Source organism: Meleagris gallopavo, chromosome 3 (assembly GCF_905368555.1).
Source record: "Meleagris gallopavo chromosome 3, MGAL_WU_HG_1.1, whole genome shotgun sequence".
Taxonomy (NCBI): Eukaryota; Metazoa; Chordata; class Aves; order Galliformes; family Phasianidae; genus Meleagris; species Meleagris gallopavo.
Genome location: NC_139406.1, coordinates 66,845,248 through 66,870,274, shown reverse-complemented (window position 1 = coordinate 66,870,274; position 25,027 = coordinate 66,845,248). Strand labels below are relative to the sequence as shown.

General features: G+C 38.0%; 1 protein-coding gene across 2 annotated transcripts; it reads left to right on the top strand.

Annotated features, from left to right (window-relative positions):
- Positions 1-909: 909 nt before the first annotated feature.
- On the top strand, positions 910-25,027 carry SNX16 (sorting nexin 16). Of its 2 annotated transcripts, XM_085221342.1 has the most exons (9): positions 922-1,040; positions 1,334-1,451; positions 5,165-5,636; positions 10,023-10,109; positions 15,180-15,328; positions 17,390-17,459; positions 20,838-20,974; positions 23,065-23,181; positions 23,471-25,027. In XM_085221342.1, the coding sequence occupies exons 3-9, from the start codon at positions 5,265-5,267 to the stop codon at positions 23,580-23,582; spliced, it is 1,044 nt and encodes a 347-aa protein (XP_085077468.1). In that variant the 5' UTR covers positions 922-1,040; positions 1,334-1,451; positions 5,165-5,264; the 3' UTR covers positions 23,583-25,027. The 2 variants fall into 2 exon arrangements, with proteins under 2 accessions (XP_085077469.1, XP_085077468.1); XM_085221343.1 differs by lacking the exon at positions 1,334-1,451 and having other exon boundaries at positions 910-1,040.

Genomic DNA, 25,027 nt, shown 5'->3' with positions numbered 1-25,027 from the left:
GCACAAGTCTTATGAGGATTGGATGAGGGAGCTGGGATTATTCAGTCTGGAGTAGGCTCAGGGATGACATTATCACTCTCTAGAACTGCCTGAAAGGAGCTTGTGGTAACGTGGGGGTTGGCCTCTTCTCTTATGTAACAGCAATAAGATGAGAGGGAATGGCCTGAAGTTGCACCAGGGTAGGTTCAGGTTGGATTGTAGGAAAATTTTCTTCTTCTCAGAAAGAGTGGTCAGGCAGTGGCACAGGTTGCCCAGTAAAGCAATGGAGTCAGCATCCTTAGAGGTGTTGAAGAAGCATGGAGATGTGGCATGGAGGGACACGGTTAGTGGTATGGTGGGGATGGGTTCACAGTCGGACTAGATGATCTTTGAGGTCTGTCCCAACCTTTATGATTCTGTGACATCATCCGGAGAGGTGAGGAAGACACCTGACAGCAGCCACAGCCATGGTGCCAGCAGGCTGCCCGCACTCACCATCGCAAGTGCCCCACGTCCTCGTACACGTTCCAAATGAAGGACTTAAAAGAAGGGGGGAAAGGCAGTTCCAGAGAACCAGGCATGTGGCAACCTTGTGATGAAAACTAAGAGGGGCTCAGAAATTCTACACATCACATATTTGTAACATGTAAAAATTATAAAGTATATGTAAAAAATGTTTGCTTGTTTGTTTTGACACAAACTGCCCTGTTTTCATTTTCTCCAAAATATCCCGTACATCTCTTTTTAAGAACAGCGGCCCCGGCGGAACTACAGCCCCCAGCGGGCAGCGCGCCGACCGGGAACTACGGCTCCCGAGATGCCCCGCGGCAAGCGCTGCCGGAAGCAGCCCCGCCGTGCCTGCCGGAAGCGCAGGCCGCGCCCGCTCGCGGAGCACGCCGGTCCGTGTAGTCCTTCCCGCCGCGGAGCCGCAGGTAGCGCCCCGAGGCCCCACCCCCAGCCCTAGGCGCCGCGCGCGCGGAGGGGCGGGGAGGGGCCGGCCTAGGGGGAGGGGCAGCCCCAGCTGCGGGGCCGCGGAGGGAAGCGGGCGCGGCGGCGAGCAGGTGAGCGGGGTCGGGAGCGACCGGCATCGAGAGTTCGGGGCGGCCGTGCACAGCCGGCTCCCTCGGCCGTCCCGCGGAGCCGCGCAGGGCACGGCCGCCCCCGCGCACCTGAGCTGAGGCGGCTGCGCGCGCCCCGCCGGCGGGGGGCGCCGTGGGCGGTTGCGGCGCCTCGCGGGCGTAGGCGGCGGGCGTACGGCGCTACCGGAGCGCCGTGGGTTTGACGAACCGCGGCGCCGGCCGGGCCCGCTTTCTGAAGGGTTAACGCGTGGCCTGGGGCCGCTTTCCCTCCGCAGCGAGTCCTCAAGTTACGTAAAGCCGCCCAGCGGAGCTCCGGGGCGGGCCGCGACCGAAGTCACCGCTTGGGGAACGCGTGGGTGCTCCGATCCGTTCCCGAGCGCTTACGTCTCGGAGGTAGGCAGCCCGAGCGCTTCGTGTGCTGCGTTGGCGGACGAGGGCTGCTTGCGGTTGGCTCGCGTGCAGCCGGGGGCTCCTCAGCTGTGCTGGGGGACTCCGGGGCTGTGATAACCGCGTGTGTATGGCAGGTGCTGCACGTGGGGCTTTCAGCTTGTCAACAGCATGCGGGCAGCTGAATAAAAGTGGGAAGAAAATCGCTGTTGTTGTAGAAACGATTATGGAAAGCTAATCCACCGTTGTTTCTTCAGAGTTTCCATTGGTTCTTAAGCAAGTGTTCCATTATAGCGTTTACACCCGAAGCAGCGGAGGTCACATTGACTCCGTTGCCCAAGCAGAGGTTTTCTGAATGCAGCCAGCTCACAGGTGGTATTGCATAGCTGAAAGTCTTCTAAATCCAATTACAAGTGTTAAATAAGGATCATTCTGTTTATAATCTGTTATCCTTGAATCGAATGGTTTACATGTTTCTCCCTGAGCCTAAAAACCATTAAAAGGGTTTGGAATTGCAGTTGATTCAGATTGGATGCAAACCCTTTGCAAAGTGGTTCTATTACAGCCTGTTTCCTTTGCCTGCAAAAAGGGAGGTGCCTGTTGCAAGTAGCTGGTAAGTTGGTGTCCTGCTGTCTTGCAGCATGTGACACTGTCATTCTGTGTTATCCTGTTTCAGGTTTAGCAATTCAGCCCAGCAGAAGTTGTCTTTGTTTATTTATTTGTTTCCTTCTTAAACTTACAGTTGGGAATCAAACTGTAGGAACCAAGCATGGCTTCTGAGCAGGGAACAAATTTCTTATTCAGAAGTAAAGTAAGTGTTCATACAAGAAAGAATTGCTATGGTTGGTTTCAGGTATCACCACTGATCTGTTCTGGAAGTTGGTGTGGTGCAATGTTTTTAGTGGTTTAATGCAGTGACATGAGACCAGGCTGCTGTGAAGCTTGAAAGTAGCAGTCTGCATCTAAATCTTCTCTTCATCCCCTCACCGACGTGAGGAAGCAGAACTCTGGTTTGTGCAAAAGCATTTTATCAGATTGCTTTCTGTTCCTTTTATTACACAAATTGGCGATGAACTTCTGGACACACAGAAAGACTGAAGTCCTAAGGTTGTGACCCTCATTTCAGCACTGTATTTTTTCTCTCAAAGATTTAGCCTTTAGGAAGAGCAAATTTTAAATCCTGGTAAAACTCATAACAATTAATATTTCATGTGTCTGGAGACCGATAATAATTTAAGGTGAATTTACATATTCCTATGTATTAATCAGTATGGTAAGTTCTAATGTCTTGGTATGTTTTTTTTTCTCTGTTTTCTTGAAAAAATACATCAGTTTGAATGGCGTGGCATGCCCTTAGCTCACTTGACTTGATGCTTCCATTCTCAAAGAATACCATTCTGTTACTCTTCAGAGATCTAGGAATATGAGTGAGACACTGCTAGTATCACTTGTTTTATTTATCTGTGGGTGTGTTTGCTGTGTTAACTTTACCGTGTCAGCTTGAATGTCTTTTAGAAACAAATACTTTGATCAACACCGTTTAATGTGCATTGACTTACAGTTTGGAATGGTCTTTAAGTGTACATGAGAAACTTAAACAAAAAATGCATCCTGGATGCAGACTCTAAATGTTCAGTCAGTGCTACCAAACTATAGCTAGTCTGAGATAAAAGTTGTGGAAGCATACATAGTGTGGATGTTGGATTCTTTGCACTACAGCTCCATTCATGTTAAGCCTCTCAGTAAAAAGCGTGCATTTAAGGGTAGTAGTAAGTTCCAGATTTCCAAAAAGCTCTTGACTGGCATTCTGCTTTAAACAAGGGAGTCATTCTGGAAAAGGCACTGTTCACAAGCATTGTAACTTGTGAAAATGTCTTTTAAAAAAGACAAAATGCTGAAAAGTGCAGGCTTTTTCCTTCACAAAATTCCAAAAGCTCTTGACTGAATTTTATAGGTTCCCTGAAGTATGGACTTGTTTTCCTTCTAGTTTAGATTCACAAAGTTGTGCAGCAGAAGACTGTATTACTTTTGTATCATTATTTAGAGATCCTTTGATTTGTTACAAATCTTCAATTCACCTGACTGCTTCTGCTTGTAGGGTTTAATCCCACAGCTCCTAGAAACATAACTGGATAGAGGGTGCTTTCAATCCTCATGCTGGTAACATGTACTGCTGCCAGGTATTACTTTGTTCAATATTTTATATGACTTAATAGCTCCAGAGAATGTCATCTACCAGAGAAGATTTTGTATTTTGATATTTATACCTCTCAAAAATCATTGCAGGGTTGCATTGAGGCAGAAGTGAGATTTGCTTACTGAGATACACGTGGGCAGAACAGATTTGTGTCTTAGTTTAGCAACAGGAGAACATCTTGTCTCCAAGACAGGTGTGAGTTGCTCCATCAGCTATCTGATATGAGGAGTGAAGTCACACAGTGAAGCACAGAGCTGTGCTACAATAGAAGCTGCTGGATTGTTCAAATGAAGTACCTGGCCAGCAAAGTAAATCAGCAGTTTTATGACACTGACATTTCTGCTCCATCAGTTGCTGCTCAGAGCCCAGCTGCATCCCAGGGTGAGGCAGGGAGTCTTCTATGTGTTGCTCCCAGTTTGAAAATGCTCCCTTTGGTCATGTTCCCTCAGCTTTCAGATATACAGAAGTTTTCACTCAGTACTTTTTTCAATCTGTCTTGTTGCTACTGATTCAGTATGTATTCATTTATTTCTGATGTTCTCTAATACTTATGTAAAACAAGAATGAAAACATCACATCACCCTAGCAATTAAAAAAACTCATTTGTTTTTTGCTTCAGTAGATGACTGATTGCATCTATGATGTGAATCAGGCTGACAGCTTCCCATTTCACAGCAGCCTGCAGCTTTGTGATTGGTGTACTCCTGGGTGAAGTGGGTGGTGACTCAGCTGTTAATCCAAAGAGATAGCATCTCATTTGCATCTTGCAAGGAAACTTTATTTGGCATGAGATGATGATGCTTCTTTTGGCAGTTTGAGACTGCCAAAAAAGTTTATATAGAGATGTACATAAGTGTACACTAAATATTAATTCTCCTTTAAAATGGTTTTCTTGTGGGCCAATATAAAATCTTTGATTCAACTTCTTTGCTTGAGCTTGTTTCTTCCATTTTAGTTTCCTGAAATAGAGAACTAATATTACAACACTTTTTTTGAGGTTCATGCTTGTAAAACTTAACTGCTGTAATTGAAGCTACAGAAAACATACCTCGTTAATTGTTAAAAACGTCTGTGAGATTACATGCGACAGTTGCTTTAAGAACAACTACATCATATGTCAATGAATATACATATGATGTGCAAATATGTTTTTTTCAATGAAGTTGTTTAGTGTGTTTTAATCTGATTCATGTCACGAGTATTACATGCATGTGTGGTTTGTGGGCATCATACAGAAACAATTCTGTTTGTACTGAAAGTTGCTGACATCATAAAGATTTCTCTTTCATAGCTGTACTTTCACTTTCTACTATTTTAATAGCTGTGAAAGGCAGAAAACTCCTGAGTATCAGTCTCTCAAGCAGTAGAGATAAAGCAGTATTTTATATAAAGCCTTGTGAGAACCTTTAACCATCAGTACTGCTCCATCCCAGTACTGATACAGATTTTTTCCAAAGCAGTATCTCTCTCTTGCTTCACTTAAAAAATAAGCTAAAATGATATCTCCTGTCCTTTGCTGCAGATACTGTTCTTGAAAAGAAGAGACATCATGGCCTATACACTGAATGAACCTTAAGCACTTGGACTGGAAACAGGCTGTTGTTTTTCTTTTTCCATGAAGGATGGCAACACCGTTTGTTCCTGTTCCTATTCCTGTTGGAAGTTCATCATCCAGCTTTACAAACAGAAACCAAAGACGTTCTTCTTTTGGAAGCATCTCAACAAGTTCCAGTTCCTCAAAAGGACAGCCAGAGGATTCTACAGTTGGTAGTTTTAAAAAGATGAGCATGCCTGACCAGACTGGTTCTACGTCATCTGCTTGTAGCAGTCCACTTGTTAGGACTAAGTTCACTGGTCTGGATACATCAATAGAGTACTGTACTCAGCCCATAGAAGAAATAGAGCAGAATACAGATTCCAGGAGCTGGGAAGATCGGCCTTCCACACCTACTATACTGGGTTACGAGGTGATGGAGGAAAGGGCGAAATTCACTGTAAGTTTTTGGAATCATATAGTTTGTTCTGTAACGATAAGATATTGACTGTGTAGTTTGCGTTCTCTTTCACTAGTTAATCTTGCAGGGATGTTGGAGCACTGTACCAAATACTAGTCTTGCTTCAAAGTCCCTCGCCCTGACAGGAAAATATTGATCCCATTATACAGGTGGGAAAACACACATCAGTACAGGTTAGGGGCTGACCTGCTGGTGGTGAGCTCTGAGGAGAAGGACCTGGGTGTCCTGGTGGACAGCAGGTTGTCCATGAGCCAGCAGTGTGCCCTGGTGGCCAGGAAAGCCAATGATATCGTGGGGTGCATTATAAAAGAGCATGGCCAGCCAGTTAAGGGAGGTGATCCTCCCCCTCTGCTCTGGTGAGGCCACTTTTAGATTATTATTATAGGCTCCCCAGTTCAAAAAACGTGACCTTCTAGAGGAGTCCTGCGAAGGGCCGCAAAGATGATCAAGGGCCTGGAGCATCTCTTGTGTGAGGAAAGGCTGAGTAACCTGGGTCTGCTCAGCCTGGGGAAAAAACAACTGAGAGGGGATCTGACAAATGTTTATAAATAGCTATAGGAACGTGGGAAGCAAATGGATGAGGCCCAGGCTCTTCTAAGTGGTGGATAGCAGTAGCCTAAAACTTGAACGTAGAAAGTTCCATACAAACATGCGGAAGAACTTCTTTACAGTAAGGGTAATAGAGCACTGGAACTGGTTACCCAGAGAGGCTGTGGAGTCTCCTGTGGAAATATTCAAGAACTATCTGGTTGCTTATCTGTGCAACCTACTGTAAGTTATGTGCTTTAGCTGGGGGTTGGACTCAGTGATCTCTTGAGGTCTCTTCCAATTCCTGTGATTGTGGTTTTCTTCAACTTTGTACATGGAGTAGAAGCAATTCATTCTACTTCAGTTATCAAGAATGTGTGCTGGAAAAGTCAGGAATCCTTGCAAAGTTGTAATTTCTTGTGAACTTGTGGAAGTTCTGGGAAATTAAATATATAAAAATTTAATCTTGTGTTTGAAAGGAATAACTTCATTTCATGATCTTATGTGCATTAAAGCACAAATACATAGTTTACAGCTTCTTGTTCTGCTAGATTGTTAGTTTCTAATTAGTGGAGATCTCTTCTGTCCTGAAAACATCAGAGCGAAATATCCCATGGAATGTCTGATGACAGAACACCAGCTTGACTGGTATGGATTGATTTTTCTCAAAATGTACAGTAGCTGTCAATTCAGTTTCTTTTTGACAAGCCATAAATACATTCAGGCATTTATTTTTGTGGATGCAGTTGAAACATCCCTTTTAGATGATTAGACAAATCTTGGGGAACTGATGGAAATTATTTGTTACTTATTGTGTTGCTTCAAGAGAGCAACAGTTGTCACAAAGAAGTAAAAAAAAGGGAACAGCAGATCCATTAGAAATGTGTGGAAGCTTATAACTTTGATACTTCAAATACTAGTAAAATCATCAAGTTATTTTGGCAAATAATTGAATAGCATGGCTTTTATAATTATTTAAGGATGATAGCTTGACTTGACATAAATTTTTCAGCTTCTAATCATCTGGTAGCATAGGAGCAGAGCCAAATTTTTGCTGTATATAGATTAAAAGATTCCTTTAAAACAGTGCCTTCAAAACTAAAACAATAGGTAGTATTGTTAAACTGACTGTTAGACCTAAAAATATGCTGAGGCAGAGTCCAGTGTTCACACAGGATCAGGTGCACTTAAATTAAGTGGTCAAAGTTGTCATTGTTTTTAGAATCCCAAGCTACAGAACAAATGAAACATTCTTCATGGTTAAATTCCTTGGATGTGTTTTTGCTCTTCCATAGTTCTCTTGCGTTGCTGTGTTGTTATTTCTGAAAGCATGTAATTAACTTTGTTTTCAGTTGCACGTTGAAAATAAGCCTGCTATTGTATATTAAAACCAGTAAGTAATTAGTGCTAGGAATTTTGGTTGCTTCCGTAATGCTAAAATCAATGAGATGGAAGACAGTGGAGGAAATTAAATCAAAACCACAAGTAAGAGGAGATTGGTTTGTTAAAGTTTCTTGTTGTTATCGTGGCCTTTTTGGTTGGTTGGGTTCTCTGGTTTCTCGTTTTTTGTTGGGAGACTGGAGGACATCACTGCGTGTGAGTGGTTGGTCTCGCATGTGCTGGCAGTCCTGAGATGTTCAGTTACTCCCTTTTTTTTATTTTCAAGTCAGCTGGAAATGATTTGAGGTGCTGAATCAGCTGAGGAGTTATTGCTTAATACTGGCATATTTTCATTAAATACTTTGTATTTGCGGGGTATGGAATTAAGGATAGAAAGAACCTTGAAATAATTTGTAGTTTTTCTCAAAACTTCACATGAAAGGGCAGCTGGTTTTGTAGTACTGTTATGTTTATTTATTAATCATGAGTCTTCAAAGAAGTGGGTTTTTTAGCACTACCACTACCAATTTTTCTTTCAGCTATTTTTTTAACGGGTAATCAAGAGCTGACTTTTTTTTTTTTTTTTTTTCCAGTTGCCTGTTATTTACTTGGAAGCCACTCAGGGCCAGGCTATTTGTTTGGTGTATTCCTTTCATTGTTTTTTTGGTTTTTTTTTTTCATATGTGAGTTTATAAGCAATATACTTGCTGAACTTCTAGTTGAACATCCTATAAATCAGAAAAGCTGTAACAAAGCTGCTTGTTCTGGTATTTTGCCGTGTACTAGCAGTAAGTCTTCACAATTCTACATAGTGGTTATGCTTCATCAAACTTCTGTATAATAAAAGCTTGTTTATATCCTTGCTAGGAAAGGAAAGCTGAAACATTTGGGTAAGCACAGAAAAAGGAAAAAGGAATTACATTTTAAGACTTGCTTTGCAGGCATGTCTTGCAAAGTGGATTTAGAAGCTAGCAGCACTTTGGTCATGACCAAAATACGGCTTCTACTGTAGGCAGAGATGTCCACAGGTGCTGCTGCTTGAAAGTAGAGTTCCGTGTTTAAAAGTAGATAAGAAAATACTTGCTCAGAAATTGCTTTCATTTTTCTTTTTTTACTGTAGTTGTCTGTAGCTTATGTAACTCTTTGCAGTTGAATATAATATTTTTTAAGAAGTGAAGCCTTTCTGCTGCACAGAAGTTGGGAAGTTTAGTGGTTATTACATGTTGGGACTGCAACAGAAAAAATATATTTATAGAATGATTAAAAAAAAGATTGTCCAGGGAAAGAACTTTTGATGACAAGAACCTACAGAACTAGAAACGTAGAATTATGTAGGTTGGAAAAGACTTTCAAAATTATTAAGTCCAACTACCAACATGACCTGTTGAGTCCTGTCACTAAGTCATGTCCCTTAGTGTCATATCCACAAAACTCTTAAATACCTGTGGGGATGGAGACTCAATCATTGCCTTTGCAGTCCATTCCAAACCAGGGCATCCTTCTTTGGAGAAAAATAAAATATTTCATTACATAACAGAGTAGAAAATGTTTAAGAAGTGAAATACCTATGATTACAATTCCAAAATTATTGCTTTCTTACTCGTATTTAGTCATTTTTAATTAGAGAACACTTAGCTAGGAAAGCTAACCTATTACAACTGAAGTCTTTGTGTTGGAAAAAGTGAGGTTGTGACATGGAAACTTCTTTTTCTTAAACATTACTTAATGTTTTTCTAGTTAAAGTTCTGTTTGATTAGTTTTATGGTGATTGACTTTTTTTGTTTGAGTATCTACCTCCCTTCTAAAAATAGATTAAAAGTTGATTAATTTTTTAATCCATTTTCTTAATCCATTTGCTTTTAAATGGAATGGTAATACTGCACTACTGTTTTGCTAAATTTGATTCTAAGGATTCATTTATTTAGTTCTACAGTGCTAGCAAAATTATTTTGATGCTGTAACCTGGAGAAGTGGTCATATTCTGCCTGGAAAAACAAAAGCTGATGTCTATGATAAGAAGATCAAAGCAGTGTTCTAATTTTTATCCTACATTAATTTCCTTGTGAACCAAGTCACATTTTAAAGTAATGTAACATGCAGTAACTGATTATTACAGTCATTTTAAAGGCAGATTGGCCTCCAAGATTACAAACTAAAAGTATAATCCAGCAATAGTTAAAGCAGATAGGCGAGACTTGTTTTCTCCTGGAGTAGAAATGCGTATGCAGTTTCAGAAACCCGTTCTTACAGACAGAAGGTGGTTAAAAGTATTTGACAATTATGGAAACTCATTCCTTAAGTTCTGAAATTTATTTATGCTGTTTATACTGAACTATTTTTTTTAAATCAAGTAGTTCTACCTTTTTCACTAAGAAATGAAGGATAATCTCAGCCTTCCAGCTAGTAACTCATTCTCAGTTCTGCGTGTTTGTTTAATACTCCTGTTTTTCCACCCAGGTGTACAAAATACTGGTAAAAAGAAGTCCAGAGGAAAGTTGGGTGGTTTTCAGACGGTACACTGACTTCTCCAGGCTCAATGACAAGGTGAGAAGTATACACTGGGAAATACTCAGCTAACTTGCCTCAGTCTTACTCCTCATTTTATTCTCTTTGTGTCTCTTTTTTCTTTGCTTCTTTAGATCACATAATATGTACTGTCTTAATGAAAAACAATAGCATGCAAATATTATGTATACCAATTAGCTACGTCTAGTGTAAATATGATAATTTTTCATCTTAGGCTCTTAGAGTACTTCGTGTTTTACTCCTAATCAATCTGATGAAGGAACTTAACTCTCAATAGTTGTGTCCTCTGTGTGGGAGCGGAACTAGATATTCACATACCTTTGCAGGAACAGTCCAATAAATTATTTATTCTTATTTGGTGCAACAAACTGTACATAGACTGATAAAACTGAAGCTTTTTAAAGTCCTAGGAAGTCCTAATTATGCTGACCAGTCCTCTTTTTCTAGCATATCAAAGGGTAACTGTAAAACAATTATATCAAATATCCAAAGCTGAGGACAGGTTCTTGATAAATAGGAGTTCTGGGACATGAACTTTAACAGTATTTTTACAGTATTCAAAACCAAAATACATTTGTCTAAAAAGCACAAGATTTTTGAATTGGTGAATAATGTTTAGCAATTCCAGTTCGCCTTATTTCTATACAGCATAAAATCAAAAAATAATGACTAACTACTCTCATCTTTATTTTACTGTCAACTCCCAAGAATGAAATTTCATTGCAGGTTTAACACATTTATTTCTATTACATTCTTTCATGTTAACGCTTGTAACTATTATTTTGTTTGGCTCATACTAATCAATTTCTAGTTTACCATTTCTCTTACCTGGACCCGCATGCATAATTACATAAGAACTTTACTTTGAAATTCTAAATGTGGATTTGAACTTACACACTCTGGGCTCTTGGTTTTACCTATTTGAACGTCTTTCAAGTTACTATTAGAACATGAGTGGAAACTGAAACTACCACATAGTGTTGAATACAAAGTAGTCCAAGCCTGGGGGCCCCAGTACAGAAAGGATGTGGAGCTCTTGGAGCGGGTCCAGAGGAGGGCCACTAAGATGATCAGAGGGTTGGAGCACCTCTCCTATGAGGAAAGGTTGAGGGAACTGGGCTTGTTTAGCTTGGAGAAGAAAAGGCTCTGGGGAGACCTCATTGTGGGAGTACTTGAAGGGAGCATATAAACAGGAGGGGGAATGGCTGTTTACGAGGGTGGATAGTGATAGGAAAAGGGGAATGGTTTTAAACTAGGATGGGGGAGGTTTAGGTTAGATATTAGGAGGAAGTTTTTCACACAGAGGGTGGTGACACACTGGAACAGGTTGCCCAAGGAGGTTGTGGATGCCCCATCCCTGGAGGCATTCAAGGCCAGGCTGGATGTGGCTCTGGGCAGCCTGGTCTGGTGGTTGGTGACCCTGCACACAGCAGGGGGATTGAAGCTGGGTGATCATTGTGGTCCTTTTCAACCCAGGCCATTCTATGATTCTCTGACTTTTTCTTAAGAAATTTCTGTGTTTTAATTAATTCTGTGTCATAAATTAAATGATTATTGGCAAACGCGTGAATCCCGTTAAGATGGTGGTGTTGTTCTGGAGGTTTCAATTTGAAGTCAAGTCACATCACTGTGTATTTTAGTGAGCTGTGTCATATATAGGCCAAGAACTGCCTTGTCTTTTAGTATGCCTATGAGATAGAAAAAGAAATTAAAACCCCACAGATACTCATTTTAGGAGGATATTTAGATTTTACAAGTGAAGTCTTTAGTCTTTGCAGTCAAATCTTTAAAAAGTAACTTCCAGCATAATTTTTGGGTAGGACGATTTCTGTATAAAAGGAACTTCCTGATTTTTCCTCTGTGTCACTGACTGAAATTTCTGTACCCTAAGTATACAAGTAGACAACTTCTGTTACTACTCTCTAATTCTTTACAACTTTCAGAACTATTTTGTATATTAGATCTAGTGTATGAAAGGTACAGTTTCTTAGGAACCAAAGAATAAATGGTGTGTCATTGGTTCAGAAAACATTACAGCACACTGGCAATTGCTTGTTGACTGTGCTCTAAAAGCAAGTAGAAATGAAATTGCATTCACGTATGCTTTCAGGATTTTCTATGCTCTCTCTCCTACGAATCAATGGGTAACATTAGTAATACATTATCTTATAAATCCTTTTTGCTAACATCTTTTTTTGAAATTGATAGCAAATTATTAATTCCCTGCGACCATGTTAGAAGCATGGCATTAAATGTCAGCTGAATTGAGTAATTAATCACTGTGAGTCATGGTTTGAACTGTTAACTGAGGGAAATGACTGTTCAGGAAGACAAGGTAAAGAAAAGATGTATGTGTCAGGCATATGCTTATTCAGAACTCCAAACTAAACTGAGGGCTGAATTTCAACAGTGGCTAAAAATGGAGAAAAGGTAAGAATAGGGATGCTTGGATAAAGTTAAAGGCTGAATGAATGCAACTCAGCTGACTGAAAGAAGCAGTTAGTGAACTTTGAAAAGGCATTCTTTGCCCTGATCTCTCAGAGAAATAGGAAAGTAAAATAGTATTCTAGAAAATGTTTTGGCCATATCTTCTGCTAGTTTCTGAAATACTTTCAGTACACAGCAGCTAATAAAATATAGTGAAAGGTCAAAACCATTAAGTGTCCTTTTATGAATGAAACAGATAAGTTTTAAAAGTGCTGAGGTGCAGGATGAACTGTTGCAGGATCCCATGAATGAGAGAGGTAAACTTCTGTAAGTCATTAGAGTCAGCTAGAAGTAAGGGAAGGAGGCAGAAGAATACGAATCCATGACTTGAGTGTAAACTATGGAAAGCATATAGTAAATGATATGTCAAAGACAGAAATACTCTCTTGCTTTAGTATTAATTGGAAAAAAAAAAAATCAATCTAAGTGTTGAATATAATAGAATTTGAAAGATTAGGAGCAAATACTAAAATTTGGCTAGATGGGTACATTTTTGTCTCTTAAGGATTCCTAGTGGGTTAGAGAAGTATGGGGAAAGTACTCTCCTGTGCCAGAATTTAGTGGGGAAAAATTGCATCATTTATTATCTGCCTGCAGAGCTGCTGAGCTAAGAATAGACCTACCAAGACTAATTTTCCCTGAGATACTGCCTCATGTGGTACATGAGCTATCACATGATGATGTGGGGGAAAACATCTAAAAACAGGCTGAATACAAGCAAGCAGTCACATTCAGCAAAACTTGTCTGACCCATGGGTTTTCCTGATGCAGACAAGTAGTGTTGAAAAAAGAATGCCTCAGGATAATGCCTTTGAAAGTTGGTTTGCTGACAGGTGCTAGCTTTCTCATACTGTGTTCATTCACAGAAGGTGTAATCTGTGGATAGAAATAAAACTTTTTCCTTAGAAATAAATGATGAGATCTACATAACCAGACAAATGAAGTCATTAAGCAGAAATCCATCTGCTTGAAAAATTTTCCCAGAAGTGAAAGTTTATCTACAACTGGGTAAGACAGGAAGTCCTTTTGTTATTGTTTCTGAGTTATGTTCAGTATTTTGTTAGATAAGTGAGGTTGTAGAGCTTAAAAGATATGTATATGTACAGTACTAATGATAACTTGGTAAGAGATAAAGGAACTTTAGATTACCAAAGATAAACTTAAAGCTATAAAGTCTGACAAAATTCAGTAAGTGAAGAAGAAAGCTTCAAGATTTAAATGCACAAATAAGGAGCAAGGCTTTGACAATCCATTCAATAATTAAGAAACTAGAAGAAACCAGTAGTTATCATGGGCTTCAGATTGAAAATGCAGTATCTGTGATCAGGTCAAACCAAAAACATCCTTCCGCTGCTATGAGATGGTACTTAGATGTGCAAATGTAACAAACAAATGTGATTATTCCTTCAAACAGTGGAGAGAGGTTGAAGCTGGAATACAGTATGTCTTTTTAACTGAGCTACCATGTAGCTTTTTTCTAAGAATTCCTGAAAATTAACTAAAAAATATAAAGCTTGTTGTCAGAAAGTTAAAAATTGTTTCCGTGGAGGAATCAAGAGGCTGACTGAAGAATTATCTTGCAGCTACTGAAACATGAAGTGCTAAACTGTTTTTAAGGCGGATTCTGGAATTCCTATCACAAATCTGTACGAATGCATTTGATGTATATACCTGTATATCTCTGGCAGAAGTGTTCTTGATCCTGTCTTCACAAAAAGATTAAATCCTTTCTTGCAGTTGAAGGGAAGTTATTTCTGTAAAAACCTGTTTGCTTTTTCTTTTGATGATAAATCCTATTTGTGTTTTTGTGTCTTAAGCATCTCTTCTAAGCAAAGGCATCCTGAAATTGCTTTCGGTTAAAACTTTAATGTTTCTGATCTTAAAGTGTATCAGAAAAATGGATAAACTAGTGCCCTTGGGCAGGTCAATCATTATATAATTTTCAGCATCAGTTCATTTGTGCGCTTCATTTTTCGATTCACATAAATATCTTTGTCTTTCTGACATTGAATATACGTCATCAATATTTAAGCAAGCCAAAAATTTTGCATGACAGTAATAAGATTTGAACCACATCCATGTATATTAAACTTCAATATTTTTTACTAGATGTATCCCATGTGTGCATCATCATTCTTTTAGCCTTCAAAAAGAATGAGTTGCAGCCATTGGTCTGTAGTGAGCTTTATATTTTATTTTTATTTTATATTTATTTAGTAGTTACTATCCCTGTGTAATTTAGAAGCACCACTGAAATGCTTACTCATCTGTTGCTTCTTTCTTGTACAGTTCTCGTGCATTCATCACTTCAAATACACCAAATAACAAAGCAGTGTTTTTTTAAATCTATTCCCATGTGGTAAATTTAAGAGATCACTTGATTGCCAAAAGCAACGCAGCATGTGATAGAAATGTATCCTCAACTTTCACTACTTATAATTTGTTTTTACTTGTTGTTATAAGATGTACCTAGTGCTTGCACATTTCAGAAGACAGAAAGAACTTGTAATTCTGAGCAAAGTCAATGCTGTCATCAGAACTGATATTTCATCAAGGGTTTTTTTCTTGGTTTTCTTCATTTGTCTTTGACTTCCATTTCAGCTAAAAGATATGTTTCCAGGCTTTCGGTTGGCCCTTCCACCGAAGCGGTGGTTCAAGGATAATTATAATCCTGATTTCTTGGAAGATAGACAGCTGGGACTACAGGCATTCCTCCAGAACCTCGTAGCTCACAAAGATATTGCAAACTGGTATGTGATTGCATTTGCCTGTGGGTTTAGGGTTTTTGCATTCAAATTTCTTGTGAATTCTAGCAGTATATCTTTGAGCAACAAAGTAAAGAATTTTGCTGACTTTTTTTTTTAATTGGCCATTATATGAATTATTTGGTGCCCTATTAATCACATTTTAACCATAAGCAGAAGGGGGGAATTGCACATGATTAACTAAGAACTAGATGTAGTAATATTTAAAATTAAAGATTCAGTAAAAGACCAAATTGAAATCCACCTACAGATTTTAATGTGTTGAAGAAAATACCATATAAACCACAAAGTGGGATAAAGAAGCCATTAGGCTTTATAAATGATATAGTTCCTCTCTGCCTTAACCCTGTAAGGAAGCTTGAAAGGGGAACTCAGCTGTGGAGTTCAGTCTTGTCATGGGTCTCTTGTGCAGCTCTGCCTTTCCTGTCCTTTTTCATACTGGTGTGTGCTGGTGCATTGCTGCCTCTATTGAGAAGGATGTCGGCTGGCTAAGTGCCTTAGGAGGAAAGAAATAACAACTATCTCTGTTACACGATGTAAAAGATTTCTTTGAAGTGTTGCTCTAAGGGCAGCATTTTGGTTTTGATAAATGAAGGAACACATAGAGGGGAAAGCGAGGTCAAAGCATGCTGTGGGAGCATAGCTAAGCTGTAAATGAGTATTCCATCAGATTGATATTTCATCAAAACAAGCAAAACATTTTCAGTGATCTTAAGCTGTGTCCACCTCTGGTTTTAAGTTTCTTGACTTCCTTATATTAAATGGTGAATCCACAGCTTTCCAGATGTTTTCTAAGCAATATAAAAAGACAGTGTTCTGCCAGCAGCAGTGGGGAGAACAAAAAGTGGATATGGCCTTTATTTAAGTCGATTGTAAATAAAATGTTTTTGCAAATTTATTCTTCTGGATACTTCCTTTCTCACGTGCAAGCATTACTGCATGTTCTTTTATTTTACTACTACACTTCAAAGTGAAATTACTAGTGAAAAGTAGAAGTGAAATATTTTTAAGGGTCTGAATTGAATTATGTGATCAAGGATGAAGATGCTTGAGAGAAATAATGAGCAGAAGTGTTTCCATATAATGAATTCCTCTGCATTAGCCATATGTGAGTTCGTTCAGCACAACTTTCATCTTTATGAAAAGAACAATTCAACCATTAAAAAATGGATTTGAGCATCATGTTGAAAAAGAATCACTTCAGCCAGGCAGATTAAACTATTTGGACAGAAAAAAAAAGTCTCTTCCTTGTAAAATTACTTTATGTGGCTGAACAACTTCATTTGGTTTGCAGTTATTTTTCTAACCATTTAACAAATTTAATGACTTGCTACCATCTATCACTTCTTGAGCTAGTTGAAGTGAAAATATTAGTTTAAGTAGACAAATACTTGTGTTATTTATATGGGAGAGACAGTTGTAATAGTACAAACTCGGGCTGTGCACGTCATGGATTTATATGATACAGTGGAGAGGGCTCAAAAAAGGAGTTTTACAACATCTACACACAGATTAAGTGGAGAAAGGAATGGATCATTATCATAGGAGAATTTTTCAGATAGGTATAAAAGCTCATGAGATGAAAGTAAGTATGGAGACAGGAATTCTTAGATGAGAGGAAGAGTCAGGAAATTAGTTTGGATGTTCTGATTTTTATTATTTATTTATTTGCATTCATTGCAATAGGAGATTATTTAAGGATTTGTAAGTATTGAGTACAGGCACAGAATTGCTAATAAATTGCTTGGTTATTAATCTGGATGTAATATCATAAGGATATATGCTGAAGATTTGAAGGAAAAAGAGGTGATTCAAATGGAATATTGCCTTTTTGTTTCAAAACTTGTGTACTTGTGCAGTTTCTTCAGTTTTGTTTTAGATAATTTTCCTCACTAACACAAGTGAGACATTCAAAATAATGTTAATGAGCAGTTACTTGAGAGTAATGTAAGGATGCATGTTTGCATCCTTAAAGTAATACTACCCTTTTATATCTTTAAGTATATTTTGGACATTAAATAATGCACTCTATTTTATTTGGTTAAGCATTGCAGTGAGAGAATTTCTTTGTCTGGATGACCCTCCAGGTCCTTTTGACAGTCTAGAAGAGAGCAGGGTAAGTACTATATTATATTTTTTTAAAAAGACAGTAAGCAGTAAAATCTGCTGGGCTGTTCCAAATGAAACATTTTCATTTCCATTCTTTCTCAAAAATTTGCCAGTTAATGTATTTCTAAAACTTGAGTCTGTTGATAATTGATAGATGCTAATAATCTTTGACAACTATGCTTAATCCCTGCACAAAAGTACAATCTCTTCCTTTTAGCATTTATAAGCAGTGGATGATTTTAAAAATCTACTAGTCTAGTTCTGAATCTAGGGAGAGATTTTTTTGAAGGTTTACTCAACACGTTGTCACACTGTGTACAGCATAAACTTCGAGCTTCACTGTGAAATATTCTTACTATGAAAAGTAACAGACCATAATTGTGACTGCTAAAAATAGTGTTCTTGAAGATAACTGAGAGTGTCAAGTAGTTTCTTAAGATCACAGCTTTTCAGTACATTTGTGAGCACAGTGTACAGCTAATGCTGTGTGCTGCACTCTGGGTTCTGTGTATATTTCAGTGGCATGCTTAGCTATATCAAGTGTGTCTAGAACTTATATTTTTGTTTTTTTTACTTGATAATGTAAAAATATAAAATCATAGAATCGTAAAGGTTGAAAAAGACCTACAGGATTATCTTATCCTACCATCTACCTGCCACCAGTGTTGCCCACTAAATCCCTTAGTGCAACATTTAAACATTTCTTGAACACCTCCAGGGATGGTGACTCCACCACCTCCCTGGGCAGCCCATTCCAGCACCTGACCACTCTTTTGCAGTTTTTCCTAATATCCAACCTGTTCTGGAATTACATGTATGTTATTATTACTGCAGAAATTAGTGTTAGTGTGAGAGGACTGAGAGGGGATCATATGAATGTTTATAAACAGGGAGGTGGGAGGCAAATGGATGAGGCCAGGCTCTTCTCAGTGGTGTGTAGCAATAGGACAAGGAGCAGTGACCTAAAATTTGAACATGGGAAGTTCCATACATGCATGCAGAAGAACTTCTTTACAGTAAGGTGATGGAGCACTGAAGTGGATTGCCCAGAGAGGTTGTGGAGTGTTCTCCTTCTATGGAGATATTCAAGACCCACCTGGACACCTGTCTGTATGACCAACTGCAGGGTACCTGCTGTTGCAGGGGGTTTGGACTCAGTCTCTTGAGGTCCCTTCCAACCCTTGAATTCTGTGATACAGGGTTAAGTGTCAGGGATATTCTTCTACCATAGAAATTTTGGCAAACTATTAAAATAGGTGTGTTGCTAAGTTTTCGTTTCTGAAACATTCTAGTAAATTTATCAGATATATATGTCATAAAATCCTGGTCTCTATAGCATTAGCACATCTTATTACAGAATGAATGAAGTTGGAAGGAACGTCTTGAGATCGTGTAGTCTAAGCAGGGCGCCTCTCCCATTAGAACCTGATTAGGTCTTTTCAGGGACATAGTACCACAATTCTAATAGCTATCTAATAATTAACTGTACTATATGCATTAATCACAAAATTTTAGGCAAAATGTTTACTACAGCAAATTTTTTTTCTCATAACCTTGCAAGTAGTTTCCACAAGTCCTTTCCCATCTGTATTTGTTTCACGGTCTAAAGAAGAAGAAATCTGTCTTTCGGCTGACCTAGCCCTGTTGTCTTTTGAGAGGTTACAGAGGATACCCACCTGGTATTAAATCTGTACCAGGCTCCAGGTGTCCAGCTCTTGACAGAACGAGATACCTCACGCCAGTAGGTTTGTCTCAGTTTTAGTTCACCTTTCTGCTGTTATGGTATCCTTTGAAATATGCTGATATTCACTTTATTCATTGTGAACAGACTTACTTTTTCCAAGGAGCTTATGCATAGATTGTAGCTAGAAATGAGTTTTTAAAAGTTGAGCTTTCTTTTTTCATTCTCATGGAACAATGAAGTGTTCATAACACCTGTAGAATATTTTGAATTTTTCTGGGATTGAGGAAATTTGCTTGCACGTAAAGGTAGATAGAATCAATATAACAAAATTTTAAGGAAATAATGGCCAGCTTTCAATTAGAATACAGCAGCCCTCAGCTGTTTTACAAAATACACTGGGATTTATTCAATTGGCTTGATGAAACAGGAGTACTGCTCAACTGAAATGTTTGCCAGGGTTTTAGGTAAAATGCTGCATGAAGGATGAATGGTGAGTAATGTGTTCTCAGCTCTACCAGATGTGAACAAAACTGTGACTCAGCTGATGATTGGTCTTAAATATCTGTCATCAAAGAAAATCTGCTATCTGTCAATAAAACAAATTAAAACTCATTGTAAAAAATCATTAGAAATGTTACTGTTATTGGATTGAATAAGAATGCACTTGTTTGAATTGTGTAATTATTATGTTATTGGATAATTAAGAAGAATCTATTCTTTAATGTTTGTAGCCTAATGTTTTAAAATTTTAGTAATGCAGTGTCTTGGCAGTGTTCTTAACTGAGCTCGTATAAAATGTTTATATTCAATGAATTCCGTGAATTAGTGGTTAGTTGCATATAATGTAATCCAAGATAGCCTCCTAAGTGGGTCTTCTTATTTAGCAAGAATGTGTAAATTATTTAAATGCACATTACTGTTGGTAGGCTTGCTTTTACCAGTAATTGACCAACAGGCTCTTTGCCAGCACTTGGGTCACTTCCTGCATTCAGTGATTATTGCACTAGATGTTAGCTCTTCATGTTAAGTCTTGGGATTGCTCACTGTCAAATTTTTCAGGGTGTACCATGTACACATATTCTCCTTGGCACTAAGAAGTAACACAACTTGTATTGTCAGTGAGTAGTTACTGCTCTTGGCATTTCCTTAGACTTCTTCAAAAGTGTTTCTATTGGTCTTAGGATTTTCACAATTATTGTACTTGTAACAGCTATTTGGTATCTAACTCTAACTTTCTGACTTTATCTTGGATATGGAAGAACAGACACTTCTTGTGAATGTTTCTGCTATCTTTGATACTTAGATCTGGGCAACTGACTTCAAAGTCCTGTGAAAGCAGAGTTTATATGAAAGCCAAAGGGAATCAGGGATTTCACCTCGTGTTTCGTGTAGGCACACAGGTTTAGTCCTAGGAACTGTGTGTCAGAAGAAAGTAACCTCTTTCTAAAAGCTTCTATTTTGTGTCATGGAGGATACAGTGAAGCATGTGTGTTGCAGTTTGGTACAGTAAATTCATTGTTCAAAGCCAAGTGACATGTTTAATATTAAACCAAAAACTAATTATTTTTTTATATGTAGCTCCTTATGGTAATCAATACAAAGAAAAGCAGATACAATTCTGTTACAGTTTGAGATCTTTAAAAGAAGAATCAACAAAGGTGTTCCACTGAAGTTAAATTGATGTTCTTAAATCTCTCTTAGGCTTTCTGTGAAACTCTGGAGGAAACAAATTACCGTCTCCAAAAAGAACTGCTTGAAAAACAAAGGGAGGTGGAATCACTGAAGAAATTACTAAGTGAAAAACAACTTCATATAGATGCTATTGAAAGAAGAATTAGGTACGTAGAAATCATAGTATTGTTAGGTGTTTCTTCCCATGAAAGCATTCTTGCTAGATAGTTTAGAAGAACTGGCTTTAAATGTCTTCCTGGAAACAATTTTCCCACAACTGCACCCAAGGCAGTATTTTCAGCAATCTTTCTCTGGCTAAAGGCTGTTATTTCATACAAATAACTGAGAAAGCATTGACCCATATTGTCCTTTTGAAGTCGCTGGGTTTATGGTTCTTAATCCTTGAAATCTGGTAAAGATGAGGTAAAGGTTCTCTTCTGCTTTTGAAATGCTGGATATGTGAAATGCTGTAGTGGAGATGACAGCAGTGGAAGAATTGCTTTGAGTTATAAAATTCCTCCTGTACTCAAAGCTTTAACAGAGTAGCATGATCAAGCGATCGTGTCTATATTAATTTCTGACATTTGTTCTGAACTGAAATGTTGCTGCAGGTAGCTTTTAAATGCCACTGAAGATTGTCTCTTTAAATCTAAAGAAAAAAATATGGTTGAGTTTCACAGTAAGCCTTTATGGTACTCAGCTAAATTTTGCAACAGGAGAGGAGTTAATATTCAGCATCCTGCTAGGCTTACTGAGTCTGTCTTTGTGGGGCTTCCTTAGGAAATAATGCATCCCCACAAACCCTTAAGAAGTTACTTTAATACTGCTTGGTTTGTTGATTCTAGTATATCCAAGCTGACTAACAAAGTACATTTTTTTAATATGTATTTTGTGGATTAGATTTAGAAAACTGTTTAAGTGGAATTGCTGTGGTTTGTTGAGAATTCTGACCCAAATACCATATTCAGTTTGTAATACTACTCCTGGAGGCAATGAACTACGTTTGAAAGATGTCTTTCCTGTTTTTCAAGAAAATTATGACTTACTACTGCCATATAAGCACTGAAGTAACTAATGAAAATTAAATAGCTTGTATTTGGCTGAAACAGCATGGGAAGAAATTTGGTATGACTAAAAATAAAATCAGAAGGCACAAGTAACGATTCTTCAGTGCTTTCCCTAAATATAGATTTTTTTTAATTTCATTTTTAACACAGACACGCCCTGTCTATTTTCAAGGCCTTGAAAGGTTTTTGAAAGTCAGCCAAGTAGTAGCTGAAATCTTAATTGAAAGTAACTCCTGTGACTTTTGGTTGTGGAGTTACCAAGTAATGTGGTAACTTTAAGAAATACTGTTTTCCTGATGGGAATTTTATATGATGTTACTGATGTCTTGTGAAGTGGAATTTTGATCTAATAAACCAACAACAGTTAGGCATTTTCTATCCTCACGCTCTCAAAGCCAGGTACCTAAAATGTTTGTGAAGTAGGAGGTGAACAGTTGGATAAAATTTTAGACTTTAGACCTTTACTTACCATCCTGGATTTGGCTGAAGGTAGGCCAATAATTCATTAGATTCGCTGAGTAATACTGAAGTACTACTAAAAATTAATGTTAAAACTATAAAAATAATAGTAATTAAAGGAACTTTAAAACGAGATGAATACAGTAGAATTCTCTTCAGCCCAAAATCATTCACAAGCCTTTCTGATTCAAGTGACAGATTTCAACCCTAAATTTATGTTTGTTTTCTGCTTACAGAAATACTTTGGCAATTTCTTTCTTTAGGCAATTTCACATGACCACAATTTGACTTTTAACCAGGCTAATTGGACCACCATCTTGCCTTGCTGTAAGGGGAAAAACTGCTACCTGTCTCTTTTAATGGAGAATGTACTGCTCTGATTAACTTCCATCTAGCAATTTACAGTGATCCTTCTGCCACTGAAGCAAGATGCATGTGGCCTGGATCATCTCCTTCTAATTTCATATCTAAAGTCACAATTGGTTCTCCAGGACTTGGATTATTTTATATAGCTACAAAATGATGATGCAACAAGAGGATTGAAATCAGTTTAACCTGTTTGAATAGCTATCCAGTGCCAAGTCCTGCATCTCTGTAGTATGAAAGAATACGGAGCATGTTATGAGTCAGATTTATATGTTGCCAGGAACCAGTTTAAAATGAAACAAACTGCTTTTCCCTGATTAATATTTATTATAAACAGGTTGATGATGCTTCATTCTTACTTGTAGGGATTTATCTTCGGGAAAAATGATTCGTCAGATGTCAGGAGAAGAAAGTGAGTGCAGTGGTGAGGTGGAGTCTTCTGCGGTAGAAGCAGACCAGGGTACCCTGGGTGAGAACAGCTGGTAAATACTATTATTTTACTTAAAATGTATTTTAAAATATATTTTTAATTTTCTTGAAGTACGTTTTCAAATGTTTGATCTCACATAAATTCTGCACGGCTGAGGAATTCAGTGCTTTATTGCACCTCTCTCATGTTTCATAAAGGCCCTCAGGATAGCTCATTTTAGATGTCTGACTTATCACTTACTCAACAAGCTTTGTAAATGTTTGGTGGTTTGTGGGCATAACGTGACTACAGAGAATCATATTAGTTTCCATTTGACAAAGCTTATTGATCTGTTGTTGCAGCTCAGATAAAGAGAACCATCACGCGGCGTGCTGGAGTGGCTCTTTGCCTGAAAATTCTGTACCAGAAATTGAAGTTGCTGAAGTAGCATATACTGCTGATGAAGAAGAATAGATCAGTAGCAGCTGCTGTTATCTAGGAAAATTTCCTGTTTGGGACACGTTTTGTGGGTAGGGGCATACAGAAGCTGTAAGGAATTTACAGCCAAGAGCAAGAATGCACATATCGAATGTTTACATAAATCCTTACAAATTGTTAACATAAGAAATATACCCAGTGCTGCTTTCATTTCAGTTTTTATTTAGCCTTTATATATTTAATATATTTAAAGTCTAATAAGGGCTAAGATCAGCTAAAACTTAGTACACATCGACAATTTGACTGACTTTCCTAGCAGAGTGACAACAACTTCAAATCACCAAACACATTTAGCTTCTTAAACGTGACACAGTTTACTGTGTCACATCAGAATGGTGCCACTGACGTGACACATTTGATGTGTTCTTCAGTTTGGTATTTGTGTCTTCATATCATATTCTTATAGCCATAAACTGATGAACAATGGAATAAAAATGGACTCATCTTACGTTTAATAAGAGTGTAGCATATGTTGTTTTTAAATTCTGAAGTTGGAGAATATTTGTCTGGAAATTTTAATGCAACGCAATAGGAAAATGTACAGTACCAGGAGAAAAAAATACATATGAAACAACATTATAATGTAACATTTTTTAGGTATGTTAAAGAAATGGTCATTTTTGCTGAAGGAACTAAGATGAGACCCCCGAAACACTGTGTATTTTCATTCCAAGATGGCATACTACAATACTTTTAATTGGATGCTGCTTTTAAAACCTGGGATACCTTTGCTACGTTACCCATGTAACAATAAAATCAGCAAGTTTGCCTTTTACTTGGAACACTACCTCTTATCATCTTGCTAATGCATTCATGTTTGCTTAAAAATATTTCAGATTATATGGAGATAACTGAAAGACTGTAAAGAAGCCATATTTTTTTCTGCACAATTCATAACTAGATTGAATCTAGTTGCAATGTATTTTTGTTTCAATGTATTGTACGTGTGGGAATATTGCTACATATGTTCTATAGCCTATTTTTCAAAACATATTGAGACAGGAGATGCACTTTATAACTAAGACTCCATTGTGCCAAGTTCAGTTGGCTAATTGGTTGAGAAAGGAGTCACAGGGAGAGGATTATGTAGTGCCTTTTTGTATTTTACTTGTTCATTACTGCAGAATTTTGTTACAGTGCTCTGGGTCAGCTTTGTGGAATATTTGATACAGCTTGTTTCTTTTCTTCACTTATTTACTGAAAGTGCCTTGTTTTATTCTGCTTTTCCAATAGAAAGAATGCTGTTTTGTTTTAATTTCTTTTTTTCCCCTATACCACCCACATCGTTGTTTAATGTTGTTAACATGCAGTGTCTTTGTGCTGGAGTTTTCAAAGGGAGCTTTGTACTTCAGGCTGTGCATACAATGACCTTTATGCAGAACTGTATAAACCTTCCTGGTGGAATAAAACTATAGTCAAAA